The sequence below is a fragment of the Hemitrygon akajei genome, chromosome 5 (assembly GCF_048418815.1).
Source record: "Hemitrygon akajei chromosome 5, sHemAka1.3, whole genome shotgun sequence".
In the NCBI taxonomy this organism is placed as follows: domain Eukaryota; kingdom Metazoa; phylum Chordata; class Chondrichthyes; order Myliobatiformes; family Dasyatidae; genus Hemitrygon; species Hemitrygon akajei.
This window is the reverse complement of record NC_133128.1, coordinates 26,233,709-26,252,149: the sequence shown is the minus strand read 5'-3', so window position 1 is coordinate 26,252,149 and position 18,441 is coordinate 26,233,709. Positions and strand designations below refer to the sequence as shown.

General features: G+C 41.9%; 1 protein-coding gene across 1 annotated transcript in view; it reads left to right on the top strand.

The window, feature by feature from the left end:
* LOC140727565 (interleukin-10 receptor subunit beta-like) overlaps window positions 1-18,441 on the top strand; it is a 66,382-nt gene that overhangs the window by 25,867 nt on the left and 22,074 nt on the right. Inside the window, exons 2-3 of the mRNA XM_073045053.1 lie at window positions 10,296-10,413; window positions 17,660-17,820. Of these exons, the coding sequence (XP_072901154.1) occupies window positions 10,296-10,413; window positions 17,660-17,820 (279 nt within the window). The remainder of the gene's footprint in view (window positions 1-10,295; window positions 10,414-17,659; window positions 17,821-18,441) is intronic.

The following is an 18,441-nucleotide window of genomic DNA, read 5'->3' as shown; positions in this document are numbered from 1 at the left end:
TTAATTGACATTCAACCATACACAAATGCCCATGAATACAGCCAACGAGATAGCGTTACTCTGGGGCCAGGGTGCAAAACACTTTACTAACAGCTACATAAACACACATTACATGTACAAAATAGCCGGAACATAAAGGTATCAGTAAGGTACAGCCATGCAATAAAAGAGTCCAGACTCGAGCCATGAATGACGCAGACGACCATGAAAGAGCTTGTTTTCTGCTGAGCAAACACTGGGGAACACTGACTCCAATGTGGACACCATGCACCATGCCACATCACCTCCGGTGGAGCACACCGGCTCCCACTCTTCCCTTCCGCAGCCCAGGTACTACGGCACGCCACCCCTCTTGAGAAAACCAGCTCTGCCTCTTCTCCCTCCTGGTGGATGTACACAAGTGACACCGTGACTTGAGGCTCTGAGTCCATTGAGTGTTGCATAACTCTGCAGTCGACCTCCGCAGAGCTTGACGTCCGCCAAGCGAACACTGGGGGTTGGGGCAGCACCGATTTTAACCTGGGCATTGCACCACACTGACCTTGGTGGAGTGTAGTAGCTTTGACGCCTCAATCCCGGTGCCTGTAGACAGGCGACAACGCAGCCTCAGGCCTAGTCCTCGCTGCGACCGAGGCCACACATCAAAACTGAGCATATTGATATCACCAACTTTTCCAGTAAGATGGTTTGAGGCAGCAGCCACTCCGAATGCAAGCAAAGTTGTAATTGTTCATGCTTTATGTCTCTTTTATGATCACAAGACACTACTGGATGTTAACAACATCAGGTATTCCAGGACCCTCCCATTAGTGAGTTGCTCGACAGCAAAGGAGCTGAACTTGTGACTATTGCCGTGTTGTTGCCTGGGCTTGCTGTGCCGAGGGGGTACACGGTGATTGTCCTGCATCTTTTTATTGTGACTGCAAGGTCCTGTTGGACATTACCGATGTAAAATACTGTAAGTTCAGTCACTGGTTCGTTTGGTGAGACTGACAGCAGGAAAGCTGTACTGCCTTAGTCGTGGCAAGGACCAGGCCCGCATGCCGTGCTGCCACCTGTTGTAGCCGTCCGGGAGAGGAGACATTGGTGTAGTGTGGTGTGGGAGAGAGCAGAGGCGTGCCAGGTACACTGGAGTCCAACTGGCTTGGGGGCTAGCCCTCCAGTGTTCACTCTATGGAAGATCAAGCTGGACCAGGACAACATCCCATGGACCATCATTCCACAGGCCATGCCATTCATGGACATTGTTTTTGTGACTGTATATTTTTGGTTATCGTAACCTTATGTCCTATGTACTGTATGCTGTTTGTAATGTGTCTTGCACCTTGGCCCCAGAGGAAAGCTGTTTTGTTTGGCTATATTTGTGTATGGTTGAATGATAATTAAACTTGAACTTGAACCCCACCCTGTCCTTAAGGAGTTTGTATCTTCTCCCCGTGACCGCCTGGGTTTCCTCCGGGTGCACTGGTTTCCTCCCACAGTCCAAAGACTTACCAGTTTGGAGGTTAATTGGTCATTGTAATTTGACCGGTGATAAATCGGGTTTGTTGGATGGCATGGCTTAAAGGGCCGGATAGGCCTATTTGCTCGGCGTTGTAAATAATTCGGTAAGTTTGACATCTCATTTCTGAATCAGCAGTTCTCTGGCACTGGGAATGATTTGCTTCCAGTCCAGTTCTGCCAGTATGGGAGCCAGAGATTTTGCCTCAGGTGATGTCTGACGTGATGAGTGGGTGGATGATTTCCACTGTCTGCAATTTATTCTGACCTCCCCTGTGCTTCCGATGGATGGACACAAGGTTCTCAATGCTACTGGTCCAGCCCTGCTCCACTTTGAACAATCTTGGCCCAGTAATTCCCATGAGTCAATGGGACTGCTAAACTTACTCAAGTAGGCTCTGAAAACTATTTTCTTCCATCTGCCTGTTAATTTCTTCCTCTGTTTGAACTTAAATAGAATGCTTTTCTTCACTCAAAAATTGTGTTCATGCACTGATGATTATCAGAACTTTGCCTTGATGTTTGCCTTCACTGGTAAGTAGCTCCTGAAAAGCAGTTCATGTTTTCCAGTGTCTTGAAGTGGAGAGGTTTCTTGTTAGAGGATACTGATGTTCAGTGGGGCAGTTGGCTGGGAATCTTCCTTTTGCGTGTATTAAACCTAAAGCCTGTTATGTGCTTCATGGAATGAGTGGACAATCACTTGGAGATTGGTCTCCAGTCATCATGTTTTCCCTCTGGCCAATAACAGAGGCTAGAGTGGCTTTGGTTTTGGAATAGTGATGATGTAGGTTCTGATTTTATCTTCCAGATTGACTCTACTCCAGCAGGAAGCTTATTAGATGTGAGGTGCAGAGCTGAGGTGAGAAGGATAGAGGGAAGTATCAGAGTGATGACACACCCTTACTTGACATCAGCCTGCGCTGAGACTGGGTTAGTTACAGACTTGGTCACAATCACCGTCGAGAAGCAGACAAAAGAATAGAGCGAACCTCCGTGCTGGTGAAGTTTGGAAAGGGTGCTCCACAGTCCTCCTTGATTGGAAGAGTCAAAGGCTTTAGGGAAGTCAATAAGCGGACACAATAATGGTGTTCCCTGCATTTCTCTGTGAATTGATTGGCAGTGAATATCATTCCCGCTGGGCCTCTAGATGGAAGAAATCCCCACTGTGATTTGGTGGGGGCGGGGGTTGTTTTAGAAACATAGAAACATAGAAAATATCTGGGAGTATCTGGGAGTACAGTTAGACGAGAAGCTAGACTGGACTGCCAACACAGATGCCTTGTGCAGGAAGGCACAGAGTCGACTGTACTTCCTAAGAAGGTTGGTGTCATTCAATGTCTGTAGTGAGATGCTGAACATGTTCTATAGGTCAGTTGTGGAGAGCGCCCTCTTCTTTGTGGTGGCGTGTTGGGGAGGAAGCATTAAGAAGAGGGACGCCTCACGTCTTAATAAGCTGGTAAGGAAGGCGGGCTCTGTCGTGGGCAAAGTACTGGAGAGTTTAACATCGGTAGCTGAGCGAAGGGCGCTGAGTAGGCTACGGTCAATTATGGATAACTCTGAACATCCTCTACATAGCACCATCCAGAGACAGAGAAGCAGTTTCAGCGACAGGTTACTATCGATGCAATGCTCCTCAGACAGGATGAAGAGGTCAATACTCCCCAATGCCATTAGGCTTTACAATTCTACTGCCAGGACTTAAGAACTTTTTAAAAGCTATTAATGCTTTTTGAGATAGTGATTTAGATGCATATCATATTTTTTACTGAGTTAAGTATTGTATGTAATTAGTTTTGCTACAACAAGTGTATGGGACATTGGAAAAAAAGTTGAATTTCCCCATGGGGATGAATAAAGTATCTATCTATCTATCTATCATCTATCTAATAGGTGCAGGAGTAGGCCATTCGGCCCTTTGAGCCTGCACCGCCATTCAGTATGATCATGGCTGATCATCCAACTCAGAATCCTGTACCTGCTTTCTCTCCATACCCCCTGATCCCTTTAGCCACAAGGGCTATATCTAACTTCCTCTTAAATATAGCCAATGAACCGGCCTCAACTGTTTCCTGTGGCAGAGAATTGCACAGATTCACCACTCTCTGTGTGAAGAAGTTTTTCCTCATCTCAGTCCTAAAAGGCTTCCCCTTTATCCTTAAACTGTGACCCCTCGTTCTGGACTCCCCCAACATCAGAAACAATCTTCCTTCATTGCCTGTCCAATCCCTTTAGAATTTTATACGTTTCAATAAGATCCCCCCTCAATCTTCTAAATTCCAGTGAGTATAAGCCTAGTCGATCCAGTCTTTCTTCATATGAAAGTCCTGCCATCCCAGGAATCAATCTGGTGAACCTTCTCTGTACTCCCTCTATGGCAAGAATGTCCTTCCTCAGATTAGGGGAGCAAAACTGCACACAATACTCTAGGTGCGGTCTCACCAAGGCCTTGTACAACTGCAGTAGAACCTCCCAGCTCCTGTACTCAAATCCTTTTGCTATGAATGCCAACATCCCATTTGCCTTTTTCACCGCCTGCTGTACCTGCATGCCCACCTTCAATGACTGGTGTACAATGACACCCAGGTCTCGTTTGACCTGTAGGAGGAAACAGTTGAGAACGACTCAATCAGTGACACAGAACAGGGTCTCCTTTGTGCTTACTGCAGTAGTCTTTGTTAAAGGTGGTCAGGATTATGATATCTCTGAGGTTCCTCTTTGCAGTAATGGCATTTGAAGATGTGAATTTATAACTGAAGATTCTGTCTGCCAGGGTTTCAGAACTTCAGCATGGATACAGCCTACATTGAGGGCTTCTTGTTCCTCTGGAAATATCTCTCCCTCTCCGTCCTTGATAAGTTCAGCTGTTCTTGTTTTTCACTGTAGTTGATCCTTCTGTTTTTGAGCCACAATCTGCCACAGTAATACTGAAAAGTCATTGCTGATCATGATTATCATTAAGATAGCCAAAGTTCACAAAGCGGTTAGATGGTTGAGAAATGTGTTAGGATATGTCAGAGACATTAAAAACAAACCACTAAAATCAAATTTATTTTCTCTTCTGTTTTCCTGTTTTCTCCTTCCTATATATTTATTGTTCTTTATTATTCACTTTGTTTCAGCTCATCTCCATCGATTGTGTTCTCAAAATGTTTGCTTTTGCTGAATGGTTCATGATTTCCATGTTCAGGCCTTTACATGGTTTGCAGAGTCATTTAAACATAGAACACAGAGCACAGAACTACACAATACAAGACTTTCCCTTTAGTCCCTGATATTGTGCCAAACTAATAAAACCATTAAATCCTGATTAATCTAACCCCTCTTCCACTCAGATTTACCACATATCTCCCTTCTCTGAAGATCCATGTGCCTATCTAAGAGTTTCTGAAAAGCTCCTGTGCTATCTGCCACCACCTGCATTCCAGGTCTCCACCACTCTGTGCGGAAAAAAAGACTTGCATATCTCCTTTGTACTTTTATCCCCTCACCTTAAATCGGGGCTTTCAAACCTGGGGTCCATGCTCCCCTCGGTTCATGGTAGGGAGCCCGTGCCTTAAATACATGCCTTCCAATATTAGACATTTCATTTCTATGAAAAAGATACAAACTGTTTATCAATCTATGCCTTGTATAATTTTAAAGACTTCTATCAAATCTACCCTCAGCCTCCACCAGTCTAGAGAAACAGGGCCTATGACCGTACTGTACATCTAAGCAAATAGAAGTCGCCCCAGCTTGTCAAACTCTCCTCATACCACACGTCTTTCAAGCCAGGCAGCTTGTGGAAAGCCTCCTCTGCACCCGCTCCAAAGTCTCCACATTCTTCTTGCACCAGAACTGAATACAATGCTCCAAGTGAAGAAGTTCCCTTTCAAGCTTCTCTTAAACATTTCATCTTTCATCCTTTACCCATGACCTCTAGTTCTAGTCTCACTCAAACTCAATGGAAGATAGCCTGCTTGCATTTACCCTATCTATACCCTTCATAATTTTGTATAACCTCTATCAAATCTCCCCTCATTCTCCTACACTCCAGGGTATAAAGTCCTAATTTGTCCAACCTTTTCTCTCAGGTAAAAAGCAAACAGGAAAAGCAAAAGATCATGAAAAAAATTACTATTGTCAGAGCCCAATGTAACCGTCATTCAGTAACCAGATTGTGAAAATCTTCTATATTTACTAATACACTTATTGTAAAATATTCACTATCCACCCCTTTATTCTATCTTAATTAATTCACTATTGAAAAGTTACGTAACTTTTCAGCACAACGCTTATTATTTGGTTTGAGCTTTCAAAGTATAAGCATGAGGAAAATTCTTTGGCTCAAATTATGGGTGTGCTCTCAACTACAGTTTGCCATCTAGCATAATTTGAAAGGTGGTTACCAAGGCAGAAAGGTGTTTAACTAAAGCAGAGCCTTCCTGATCTGTCGTTAAGAAGCAGCATCGACATCCTGTCAGAGCGCGCTGTGGCAACCAGCCTTTTCACCTCAGACAATCATTAACTGTCCAGAATGGGGCTTGTGATTAACTGATTATTGATCATGCAGTAAAATGCTTGTTAAAGAACTATGCCTAGAAAAAGAGGGTCATGAGAAGAGGTCTCTCTAGGATTCTGCCTGTATGTCAGATGGTGCTTATCTTTAGGCTTGTACTATTGAGATGCCCTGATAAGAAATGGAAGATTGAGGTAAATGTGCAAACTATGCTGTAGTTTCTGGTGTATGCATGGGTTCGTGCTTCAGATTTCACTATTTAGGGGATAGGTGTTTACTTAATTCTGGCAATGAACTAAATAAAAAGGTAAGAAAAACGCCGATCTGCTAAAGAGTGAAATCTGAAGCATGGGGTCTTTATGCAGCCTGATAATTTTAGCACTTAAATAAATAAAGTATCAGGCTGTATATACAAAATAATAAAGACTCCATACTTCAGATTTCACTGTTTAGGAGACAAAAATTTAAGATCTCAAGAGAAACAGATGGGTAATCAACTGACACAAGAGGTTCTTCAGATGCTGGAAATCCAGAGTAACACACAGAAAATGCTGGAGGAATGTGCCATGGCAGTGTGGAGTTGACGCAAATTTATTACAACTTGGGACGTCGGAGTTCGGGATTCAGTTCCGCCACCAACTGTAGAGAGTTTGTACGGTATGTCCTCCCCAGTAATGAGTAGGTTTCCTCCGGGCATTCCGGTTTTCTCCCAAAGTCCAAAGACGTACTGGTTAGTAGGTTAATTGGTCATTGTACATTGTCTTGTGTTTAGGCCAGGGTTAAACCTGGGGTAGCTGGGTGGCACAGCTCGAAGAGCCAGAAGGACCTGTTCTGCACTGTATCACTACAAACAAATAAATAAATAAATAGATAGATCGATCGATCGATCCGATCTATGGAGAGAAATAAATAGTCAACATTTCAGACAAAGGACTTCATCAGGATAGTTAAGTTCTGGTAAAGGGTCTTGGTCCGAAATGTTGACTGTTTATTCCTCTGCATGGAACTTCACCTGAATTTTGTTTTTAAAAGTTAGAATGCAAGAAGATTACCTGTTCGTAGGGAATGATTGTGCGGGGAGGTATTCTTGTGTGAATAGGAACATCTTAGCCAGTAATTGGTCTCTGCTTTTGTGCACCAAAATGTATGCAGGAACTTTGGACGAGCATGGAGGATAATTGCCTCCAAAGTACACTCAGATGTGAGAAATGTATCTACTCTTCAAAGCCTTCAGGGCTTGGGGTATTTATTTACTTAGCGATACAGTGGGGAATAGGCCCTCCCGGCCCATCAAGCAGACCTGCCCCAATGACCCCCAACAACACTGAATAATGTAACCTAATTCACAGGGCAATTTACAGTGACCAATTTACCCAGTGTGCCTTTGGACTGTGGGAGGAAACCGGAGCACCTGGCAAACACCCGCACATTCCACAAAGACGTCATACAGACTCTTTACAGAGGATGCCAGGACTGAACTCTGAACTCCAAAGCCCCGAACTGTAATAACGTCATGCTAACTGCTACGCTATTGTACAAAGACTTTCATTCATATAGGGTATTGCACAACCTTGGGATAGTCCAAAGGATTTTACTGCAGTTAAGACTTTTAGAAGAAAGGTACCATTGCCACATGAGAAAACTTGGTAGAAAATGCCAGTAGACAAAAATCCCTCAAAGAACTGCATGACAGATGATCAGATCATCTACTGTAGTGAAACTGGTTAGAAAAATTCCCTTACTCTCCAAATAACGCTAGAGGTTCTGTTACATCTACTGAAGCAAAGGGAGGCTTTGTTATGTGTTCTAGCAAGAAAATCTGCTCTTAAGACAAAAGCACGAGAGATTTCCTCAGATGCTGGAAATAACACACACAAAATGCTGAAGGGACTCAGCAGGTCACGCAGCATTTCCGGGAAGGAATAGAGTTGATGTTTCAGGCTGAGACCGTTCATCAGTCCTGATGGAGTGTCTTGGCCCGAAACACCTTCTCTTTATTTCTCTTAAGACAAAGCAGTGTTCCCTTCATGCAGTATTGGAGTGACCATGTTGATCATATGTTCATTTCCTGGAAGTGGTGCTAAATCTTGTAATTCAGTGGTGAGTACACAGACAGCTCTATCACTGAGAAGGGAATTTTTAAATATTACACTACCTTACACTGGAAACTTACTGATTGTAACGCCAGGAAAAAAGGCAAACGTGGTACCATTATATCATCACTAATTGGGATAGTTTCACTTTAAAACAAAAGGTCAGATCCCATTCTCCATCCTTCTAAGCAGAAACCCTGGAATGCAGTGACCATTTGAAAATCAGTGGTCTCCATAAACAGTCAAGTTATTCGTGGGCAGTGGTTTGGAGAGTGTCCCCATCTGCTTTTCATTGCTAAGGAATCAAGAGCAGACTTTCTATTGTCTCTTTAGCAACAGCATGAATTGGAAATTAGTTAAGATGCAATTTTTTGCTCTCGAGTGTCAATCATAGTAAGGTATTTCAACGTGTGGAGTAGTTTTTAGTACAAAGCTCAAAATAAAGTTCAAAGTAAATTTTCTTATTAGAGTACATATATGCCACCACATACAACCCTGAGAGTCTTTTCATACAAACGTACTTAACAAATCTATAGAGTAGTAACTAGAAACAGGATCAAGGAAAAATCAACCAGAAGACAATAACCTATGCAAGTGCAAATACAAATGAATAGCAATAAATAACAAGATGAAATAACCAGATAAAGAGTCCTTAAGATGAGATTATTGATTGTGGGAACATCTCAATATATGAGTGCAGTTATTATTCTTTTATTCAAGGGCTTGATGGTAGTGAGTCGGTGAGGCCTCTGTCTGTCAGGGTTGACTGTGGATATTGCATCCTAGCTGTCTAGATACACAAGCTATCACCCAACTCCTCAGCACAAGACTTGTTAATATTGAGGCCAGTCGTAATTATCTGAGATAAGACACGAAAAATATTTTGATAAGAGTCACTAAACCCAAGGATCCTAGTCTCTTACTCATTAAGGTCATGGTTTCCCATCCTGATTCCCATAAGTCTTAATTGTTTGGTATTTATAGATCTGTCTGCTTGAGGCCTTCATCAGTCAGGGTCGAAATTGCATGTTGTGTCCTAAGATACGCAAGCCTAAGCAGGCTGTTACCCAGGTAGCAAGCTCCCTTCTTCACGCATCTGTTGAACCCAAAGGGACGGCAGAGACCAATACTGATTGATACCAGCAGTGTCATAGGAGTTGCCAGTCAACGTTGAACTCAATGTACAGCTGTCTTAGCAACTCCAGCTCTGGATTTTTCTTCAGGGTTTACTCCTGAAGCCTTCCCCATGAGTGGGTATAACCGCAAGGTAGCGGAGGTTTGCGATTAGAGATTTTCTTTTCCTAGATGAGCTGCCAACCATGGTTGATGAGTCCCATCTACCTGAAGCAACTATTTTTAAGGCGTCAGTAATCTGCTTTTGGCCCTTCTCCTGTTAGTAGAAACGGTTCTGTGGGGCTTAGTTGCTAAGCCACATGTGAAAGCCAGGAGCTGGACTTAGTTGTCAGAGGCTATCTGAGGTGCATGCCATTGGGAGCATTTAATAGGTAGTGGGAGCTACCTACTGAGGGCTAGTAACTGTTCTTGAACCTGAGACCCTTGCACCTTCTCCCGATGGCAGCAGCAAAAAGAGAGCATGGCCTTGGTGGTGAGGATCTTTGATGATGGATGCTGCATTCCCACAACAGCGTATCGTGTAGATTCTAAGCCTAACTGTAAAAAAATAAAACGTGCAGTACACATCTCCACCCAATTCTAACTCCATCTAGTTGTCAACCTAAGAAGGCTTTTAGTTCTAACAACAGGTAAAGCTTTTCAGCTGTATACAGCCATCTGACTTTTTCCACTGGAGATTTTGATCCTCAAGGTAGCACAAATAATGCAAATAGAAATGTGAGCGTGCTGTTGATATGGGATGATTAATAGACATCTTGTGACTTGCTCACATGTTCTGGAATCTAGGTATTTAGAAGCCAAAGTGAGTTTGTGATTAATCCCATGCCTCCAAGGCACATTCTTTGATCATGAATAATGTCATGTTTGCATTCCTAGTGAGAACTGGGTGGATATGTAAAGTTAGCACTGGATCAAAATATGCATAATTAGGAATTTCTGTCTCTGAGTCTGATGGACCCATTGTTCAATAAATAGCTTTCTGTCTTACCCTTTACTTTGTTCTGAATTTTTAAAGTTTTTTATTTTCTTTGAAATTAAGAATTCAATGTTGTTACTTTCTGTTTATACAGTGCTGGGAAAGGTCCCGGAACCACAAAATGTAACTATTAGCCTGATCCAATCGAAGAGGTTACTCAGATGGAATCCTGTTCCTTTCCAAGATGGTCCACTGAATTACTCTGTTCAAAAGTAAGAGATTAATTTTTAATGCCAAATAGCTTTCTTAAATTATTTTAATGCAGGATTTACTACAGCTCTGAATCAGTCACATGTGATTATCATCCTGAAGGTTCCGATCAGGTAAGTGAGTCCATAACTGCAAAACTGTACAGCTGTAAATTGTTTAAAACAGATTAATGTTGAAGAAATTTGATTTTTAGAACTCATATCTATTCAGCGTATTTTTAAAATTATATCTTCTTGAGTACACTGTACCATTTGCTATAGTATATAGTATATCACATTTAAAAATTCAAAGTAAATTTTATTATCAGGATACATACATGTCACTACATACAACACTGAGATTCTTCTTCCTGTGGGCAAACACAGCAAATTTATAGAGCAGTAACTGTAAACAGGATCAATGAATAACAAACAGTGCAAATGCAAATATAAATAAATAGCAATAAATGATGAGACCATGAATAACAAGATAGAGTCCTTAAAGTGAGATCGTTGGTTGTGGAAACATCTTAGTAGATGAGTGTAGTTGTCCTCTTTTGTTCAAGAGCCTGATGGTTGAGAGGTAGTAATTGTTTTTGAACTCGGTGGTGCGAGTCCTGAGGCTCTTGTACCTTCTACTTATTGGCAGCAGAGAGAAAAGAGCATGGCCTGGGTGGTGAGGATCTTTGATGATGGATGCTCCTTTCCTATGACAGCGTTTCATTTAGATGTGCTCAGTGGTTGGGAGGGCTTTACCCGTGATGTACTGGGCCAGTTCTACTACCTTTTGTAGGACTTTCCGTCCAAATACAATGGTGTTCCCATATCAGGCCATAATTCAGCCAGTCAATATACTTTCCACTACACATCTATAGAAGTTTTTCAAGGATTTTGATGTCATGCTGAATCTCCACAGACTGCAAAGGAAGTAGAGGCACTGTTGTGCTTTCTTTTCAGTTGCATTTATGTGCTGGGTCTAGGACAGGTCCTCTGAGATAGTAACACCCAGGAATTTAAAGTTACTGATCCTCTCCTCCTTTGATCCTCCGATAGTGTCTTTTTAGATTTAATTTGCGAAGTAATCTCTTTAGATAAAATCCTCTTCTACTTTTTGTTGGTGTCTAGTTACAAGTACACGTAGAACTGCTTCCTCACCTACACCATCAGATTTCTGAATGGTCCATGAACCCAGGAATACCACCTCATCATTTGTCTTTTGCACTATTTATTTATTTTGTAACTTGGAATAATTTTATGTCTTGCACAGCAGAACAACAGATTTCACACCATATGATAATAAACCTGATTCTGTTTCTGCAATGGGGTGATGCTTAGTAAGTTGTTGCAGTTGGCTTTACCTCTACAACAGCACATCAATGTGTAATGAGTTCCAGTAACATTTTGTGTAAGGAATTCAATTGATACAATCAAAGACAAGCTCAGGTAGTTGTATTGTGTCACTCAACATCAACAAAGTATATCCTAAATTAAGATTGTTTTAAGATTATCTTTATTTGTCACATGTACTTTGAAACATACAACTGAAATGTGCCATTTGCGTCAATGACCAACACTGCCCAAGGATATGCTGTTGGCAGCCTGCAGTGTCGCCATGCTTCTGGCACCAGTGTAGCATGCCCACAGCTTACTAATCCTAACCTGTATGTATTTAGAATGTGGGAGGAAACTAGTGCAAGTGCAGGAAATCCATGTGGTCACAAAGTGAATGTACAAACTCTTTACAGACAGTGGCAATGATTGTAAAGTGTTTCGCTAACGTTATGCTACCGTGCAAGAGATCTGGTAATCTCTGTTTAACTGTTTTCCTAAATCATTGCCTATGAATACTATATACATATTCAGTACTGTGCAAAAGTCTTACGCACATATATGTATACTTTTGCACAGTATTGTATTTGTCAATGTAGAGCAGACAGCAAGTTTGTAAATCTGGCTGGAGAAAAGGATGTTGGGATGGCAACATCCATGTTGGGACAGGTGACAGAGGAGTGTCAGGGGTGATGCAGGTACAGACACATCCAACACTGAGACACCAGGCAAGGTGATTTGAATCCAAAAATCAGTTTATTGAACATTGCAGAATGTCTCTCTGGTGTTTCCTGCTCCCCCACCTTTCCCTTCCCCTTTTTCCAGCCATGAATCCCCTCTCCCTGCCCCCTTCCCACTCTCAGACCACAATAGATATCTGTATCAGGCAAGTTTATCTTATGACCATATAACCATATAACAATTACAGCACGGAAACAGGCCATCTCGGCCCTTCTAGACCATGCCGAAGCTTACTCTCACCTAGTCCCACCGACCTGCACTCAGCCCATAACCCTCCATTCCTTTCCTGTCCATATACCTATTCAATTTTTTTTTAAATCAAAAAAAAAATTTTTTTAAGTGTGCTGTGAAGTTTGTTTCTTTGTGGCAGCAGTACAGTGCAATAGATAAAATTACTACAGTACTATGCAAAAGTACTTTAGCTATATATATACTGTATTATTTCTGTTCCTACACTGTTTTTAATTTTACTGTTTAATATACATATATACTTACTGTAATTGACTTTATTATTAGGGGTTCTTTTGGGGTTTCCTTGTTTTGTGGCTGTCTGTAAGGAGATGAATCTCAAGGTTGCATAATGTATACATACTTTGATAATAAATGTGCCTTGAAGTTTGAACCTGGAGCTTATGTTTTTGGAGTAAGACGTCTTTATTTCTTGTGCACATGTCATCTTATAAAATGAGCCAGAATTCTGTTTTTCTTCCTAATTGCTTGCTGAACCTTCATGTTAATATTCTGAGACTGGTATACAGAGACATCTAGCTCCCTCTGAAACACATCAGTCTCTCACCATTTTAAAAACTACTCCTCTTTTCTACTCTTTTTTTTGCATTGAAATGAATGACTTCTCATTTTTAGTTAGTTGGAACTATGGCCATGATTAGCAAGTCGAAGTATTTGTAGGAATCTTGCATGTTATTTTTTTCTGATCTCATGCCAAGGCTTACACAACCTTGTCTGTATGTGGTCTACAATTGTATTTCCCAGAACTTCATTTGCCTGGTTTGTTTGAAAAGCCAGCATCAGTCAAGTGTAGGACTTCCTTGTTGGCAGTCCTCCAAAGTTCCTGTTGGGTAATCTATGCCAACTGCCAAAAACTATAGCAGTAACAAATTGCTAGCTCCTCTAATATAACAAAAGTCTCAGACTCCTTCATATCAGCTTGATACTGAGAAAGAAGGGAATGTCCAAAGCTTGTTAAGAGTGGTTTTAAGTGGAATCTTAAGGGAGTAAAGAGACCCAGAGAAGTTTAGGAAGGGAATTTTTGAGCATAGGATCTTGGTCACTAAAGCTATATTCACTAATTTATTTTTGCCATTTCTCACCAGGAGTGGTGTGCAGAGGTTATAGACATTGTTAGGGCCTGAGGAACTTGCGCAGATAAGGAAGAGAAAGGCTAAAGAGGAAGTTTGAAAACAAAAGTGTGAATCTTAAAATCAGGACATTGCTTAACCACTTATCAAGTGCAAGAGAGGCCGGTGAATGGGAGTTGGTGCAAGTTAAGATTTTGGCAGCATAGTGCTGAATTAGCTTAAGTTTAAAGTGGAGAGAATGAGGGAAGTGTGTTCGGAGTGCATTGGACTAGTAAAAGTTCAAAGTAAAATTATTATCGAAGTACATACATGTCACCATATACAACCTTTTATCAGTGTCCTTCTTCACCAGCGTGTGGAGAAAGATGTTGTTAAGCTGACATACAAAGTCAGGACTCAAATGGTCAAGCATAGTGGGACTAATGTTCTGAGCTGCAGAAGTAATGAAGGAAGGGTGGATGAGCTTAGGTAATGAATCAGCATGTGGAATTATGACATTGTAGCCATTAGTGAGACTTGGTTACAGGAGGAACAGGACTGGCAGCTCGATGTTTTGGGGTTCCGTTGGTCTAGACATGATAGAGTGGGAGGAATTAAAGGGGGGTTGGCATTACTGGTCAGGAAAATGTCACAGCAGTGCTCAGACAGGACAGACCGGAGAGCTTGTCAAATGAGGCTTTATGGGTAGAACTGAGGAATAAAAAAGGTGAAACCACGTGAATGGGATTATATTATAGACCACTTGACAATCTGCGGGATTTAGAGGAGCAAATTTCTAGAGGGAACGCAGACTTTTGCAAGAAATATGAGGTTGTGATCGTAGATGATTTTAACTTTCCACATATTGACTGGGATTCCCCAACCTAGAAGGGATAGAGTTTGTCAAGTGATTTCAGGGAAGCTTACTTAATCAGTACATAGAAGTCCAGTGACAGAGTATGCAATACTAGATCTCCTATAAGGGAATGAGGCAGAGCAGGTGTCAGAAGTTTGAGTAGGGGAACACTTTGTATCTAGTGACCATAATGCCATTCGTTTGAAGGTAATTATGGAAAAGGATAGGTCTGGTCTTTGGGTTGAGATTCTTAATTGGAGAAGGGCTAATTGTGATGGTATCAGAAAGGATCTGGCAAGTGTGGATTGGGACAGGTTGTTTTCCGGCAAAGGTGTAATTGATAGCTGGGAGCCATTCAAAAGAGAATTTTTGAGACGGCTGTGTTTGTATCTTCCTGTCGGAATAAAAGGCAAGGACAACAGGTTCAGGAAACCTTGCTTTTGAGAGATCTTGATGCCCTGGTTAAGAAAAAGAAGGAGAAGCATAGCAGGTATATGCAGGCAGGAACAAATGGAGTACTTGAGGAGTATAAGAAATGTAAGAGAACACTTAAGAAACAAATCGGGAGGGTTAAAAGAAGACATGAGGTTGCTCTAACAGACAAGGAGAAGGAGCATTCTAAGGGCTTCTACAGATATATTAAGAGCGAAAGGATAGCAAGGAACAAAATTGATCCTCTGGAAGATCAGAATGGTCATCTATGCATGGAGCTCAGCTGAAGGAGATGGGAGAGATCTTAAATGGATTTTTTTGCATTTGTATTTACTTGGGAGATGGATACAGAGTCTGCAGATGTGGGGAAATGCAGTAGTGAGGTCTTGGACCCTATACAGATTACAGAGGTGGAGGTGTTTGTGTCCTATGGCAAATTGGAGTGGATAAATCCCCAGGGCGTGACAATGTGTTCCCTCTGACTTTGTGGGAGGTAAGTGCAGAAATTGCAGGGGCCCTAACAGAGATATTTAAAACATCCTTAGACATGGGTGAAGTGCAGAGGATTGGAGGATAGCTACTGTTGTTCTAATGTTTAAGAAAGTCTTTAAGAATAGGCTGGTGAGGCTGACATCAGTAGTGGGAAAGTTATTAGAAGGTATTCTGAGACTGGATGTATAAGTATTTGGATAGACAGAGACTGATTAGGAAAAGTCAACATTGCTTTGTATGTGGTAAGTCGTGTCTAGCCAATCTTGGAGTTTTTCCAGGAAGTTATCAGGAATGTTGATGAAGTCAGTGCAAGTGGTGGATGCGGGGTCCATTTCAACACTTGAGCAAGTTGGATAGGGAGAGGGATGGGGGGGCGCGTTTATGAAGGCTATGGTCTGGATGCAAGTCGATGGGACTGGACTACTGGTCCAGCACAGACTAGATGAGCCAAAGGGCCTATTTCTGTGCTGTAGTGTTCTACGACTCTGTCTCCATCCTTCAACTTTCCCTCAGTGTCCTTTGCTTCAAGAAGCATAGATCTAGCTTATTCAATGACTGGCGTGTCTCATACCAGAGGGCATGCATTTAAGGTGAGAGGGCGAAGTTCAAAGGAGAAGTGAGGGCCAAGTGTTCTACGCAGAGAATGATGAATGGCTGGAATGTGGTGCCTAGATAGTGGTAGAGACAGATGTGTAGGGACTGTTAGGTGATATTTAAGTAGGCTCGTTAATGTGATGAAAATGGAAGGATATGGACATTGTGTCAGCAGAAGGGATTCATTTAGTTGGTCATTTGAATACTAATTTAATTGGTCTGGCACAAAATTGTCAGCTGAAGAGCCTGTTGCCTGTTCCTATGCTGTACTGTTCTACATTTTGTGCAACCTCACATAACTGAAATGCTTTATCCCAATGTTCCCTCAGCACTCTTGCCAGTGTGATCATAATTTTTCCTTTAATATGCCAACCAGAACCGTACAATACTTCAGGTGTGGCTTATACAGCATTTTATAAAGTTGTACCATATCCTCTCTTGTCCTTATATTTTGTGCCACAGCTAATGAAGACAAATACCTTGTAGGACTCCTAGTGTAGGTGGGCTGCTGGTCGGCCCACTCATTGGACCTGTTCAATGTTGTATCTCTACAATAAATAGATTAGGTGGTCCTCACAGCTGTGACCAGCAAAGAGTTAAAGATCTTTGTTAGTATCTCAACTAGCGCAATCGCTTTTACAGCACCGGAGATCACCATTCAGGGTTTGATTCCTGACGCTCTCCGTACAGAGATTTTATGTTCTCCCTATGACCATGTCGGTTTTTTCCAGGTGTTCCGGTTTCCTCCCACATTCTAAAAGACGTACAGTATAGTTAGGGTCAGTAAGCTGTGGGCGTGCTGGAAGCATGGTGACATTTGCAGGCTGCCCCCAGCACAATCCCTGCTTATGTCATTTGGTGCAAACAACACATTTCACTGTATGTTTGATGTACATATGACAAATAAAGCTTATCTCTATCTTTACCTTTGTATTGTATATATAAGAACAAAAAACATTTGAAACTTAAAGAAAAGAACGCTTGACACACAACGTGCTTCTATTTCTTTTCCACCCACTGACTATCAAGCACCAATTTACTCCAGTCCCACTTGCATCCACATTGTCCCGCACTCTACCAATACCACTATACATTAAGGTCAATTTACAGTGGCCATTTAACCTGGCAATCCACTCGATCTGGAATATTGGAGGAGTCCAGAGCCGCCAATGTGACAGTGAGGAAACCCCATGTAACCAACTACCCAAGGTCGGAATTGAACCTGGATCAGCAGAGCCATGAAGCTGCAGTTCTACTTGCTGTTCCCCTAAGGCCCAAGTTTCAGTGATTTTTTTTTCTCTCTCTCTAGGTCCACTCTATGATCCTGATATCCTGCCTAAAGCAGAGCACATAGAACTATACTTTTGCCCTAACTAAATGGGATCTTATGCAGAATGATTTTTTAAACACTGCCTCTGAATAATTGTTTGGCCCAGCTTATAACTTCCTGTTTTGCACAGGTTTTGTCCTAATTTCAGAGTATCATTTATTTTAATTGCTGTTTTTTTTTTTGCAATCTGGGCTTCAGGTCTTTTGAAAGAGGAGAGAACCGAATGTGGAGAGCTGCACAGAACTGCGTGCGGATCATGGAGACAGAATGCGAGTTGGAGAGCCTCGCTCTCGATGCACCCTATGACCTAAGAGTGAGAGCAGAACATGGAAGTGAAACTTCAAACTGGGTTGAAGCAGGTAGGACAGATAAGCACATGACAAATTTTGTTTGCTAAGCTGTTTTCCAAGTGGTTTTGCTTTTTATACTCAACATGTAGAGGGGAATGTATCTTTTATTTAGTCAGGCCAGTATTCAAATGTTAGGATGTCATTGTGTTGCATGAGCACTCATTTCTATTCCTATCCCAGACACGACTGTTTTCAAGGACTGTTTGGTATTTTGTTACTGAATCTAATGACCACAGACTCAGACTTATAGAGATTAATTCACAGCCCGACTACTGTAACTGAGACACTGGAACTAAATTGAGAAAGAAAACCTAGTACCCGAAATAGTGGATGGCAAAAAAAAGGAACATCTGGTTGACTTTGGGAAGGAAAGTTACATACTTAGCTGAATCTAAATCATGGATTATTGGCTGATCAAACGCAGCAGAAGGCAATAGATTAAAGTTGCGTGGCAGCTTGGCGCTGGATACAACAAAGGCAAAACTACAAAGTGGAACTGCAGCCTGATAACGTTCCTCTGTAAGCAGGGCCCTCCTTGGCAAAAGAGATTCTGCAAATACTGGAAGGGCCTTGGCTTGAAACACTGACTCTGCATTCCCCTCCATAGGTGCTGCCTGATCTACAGAATTC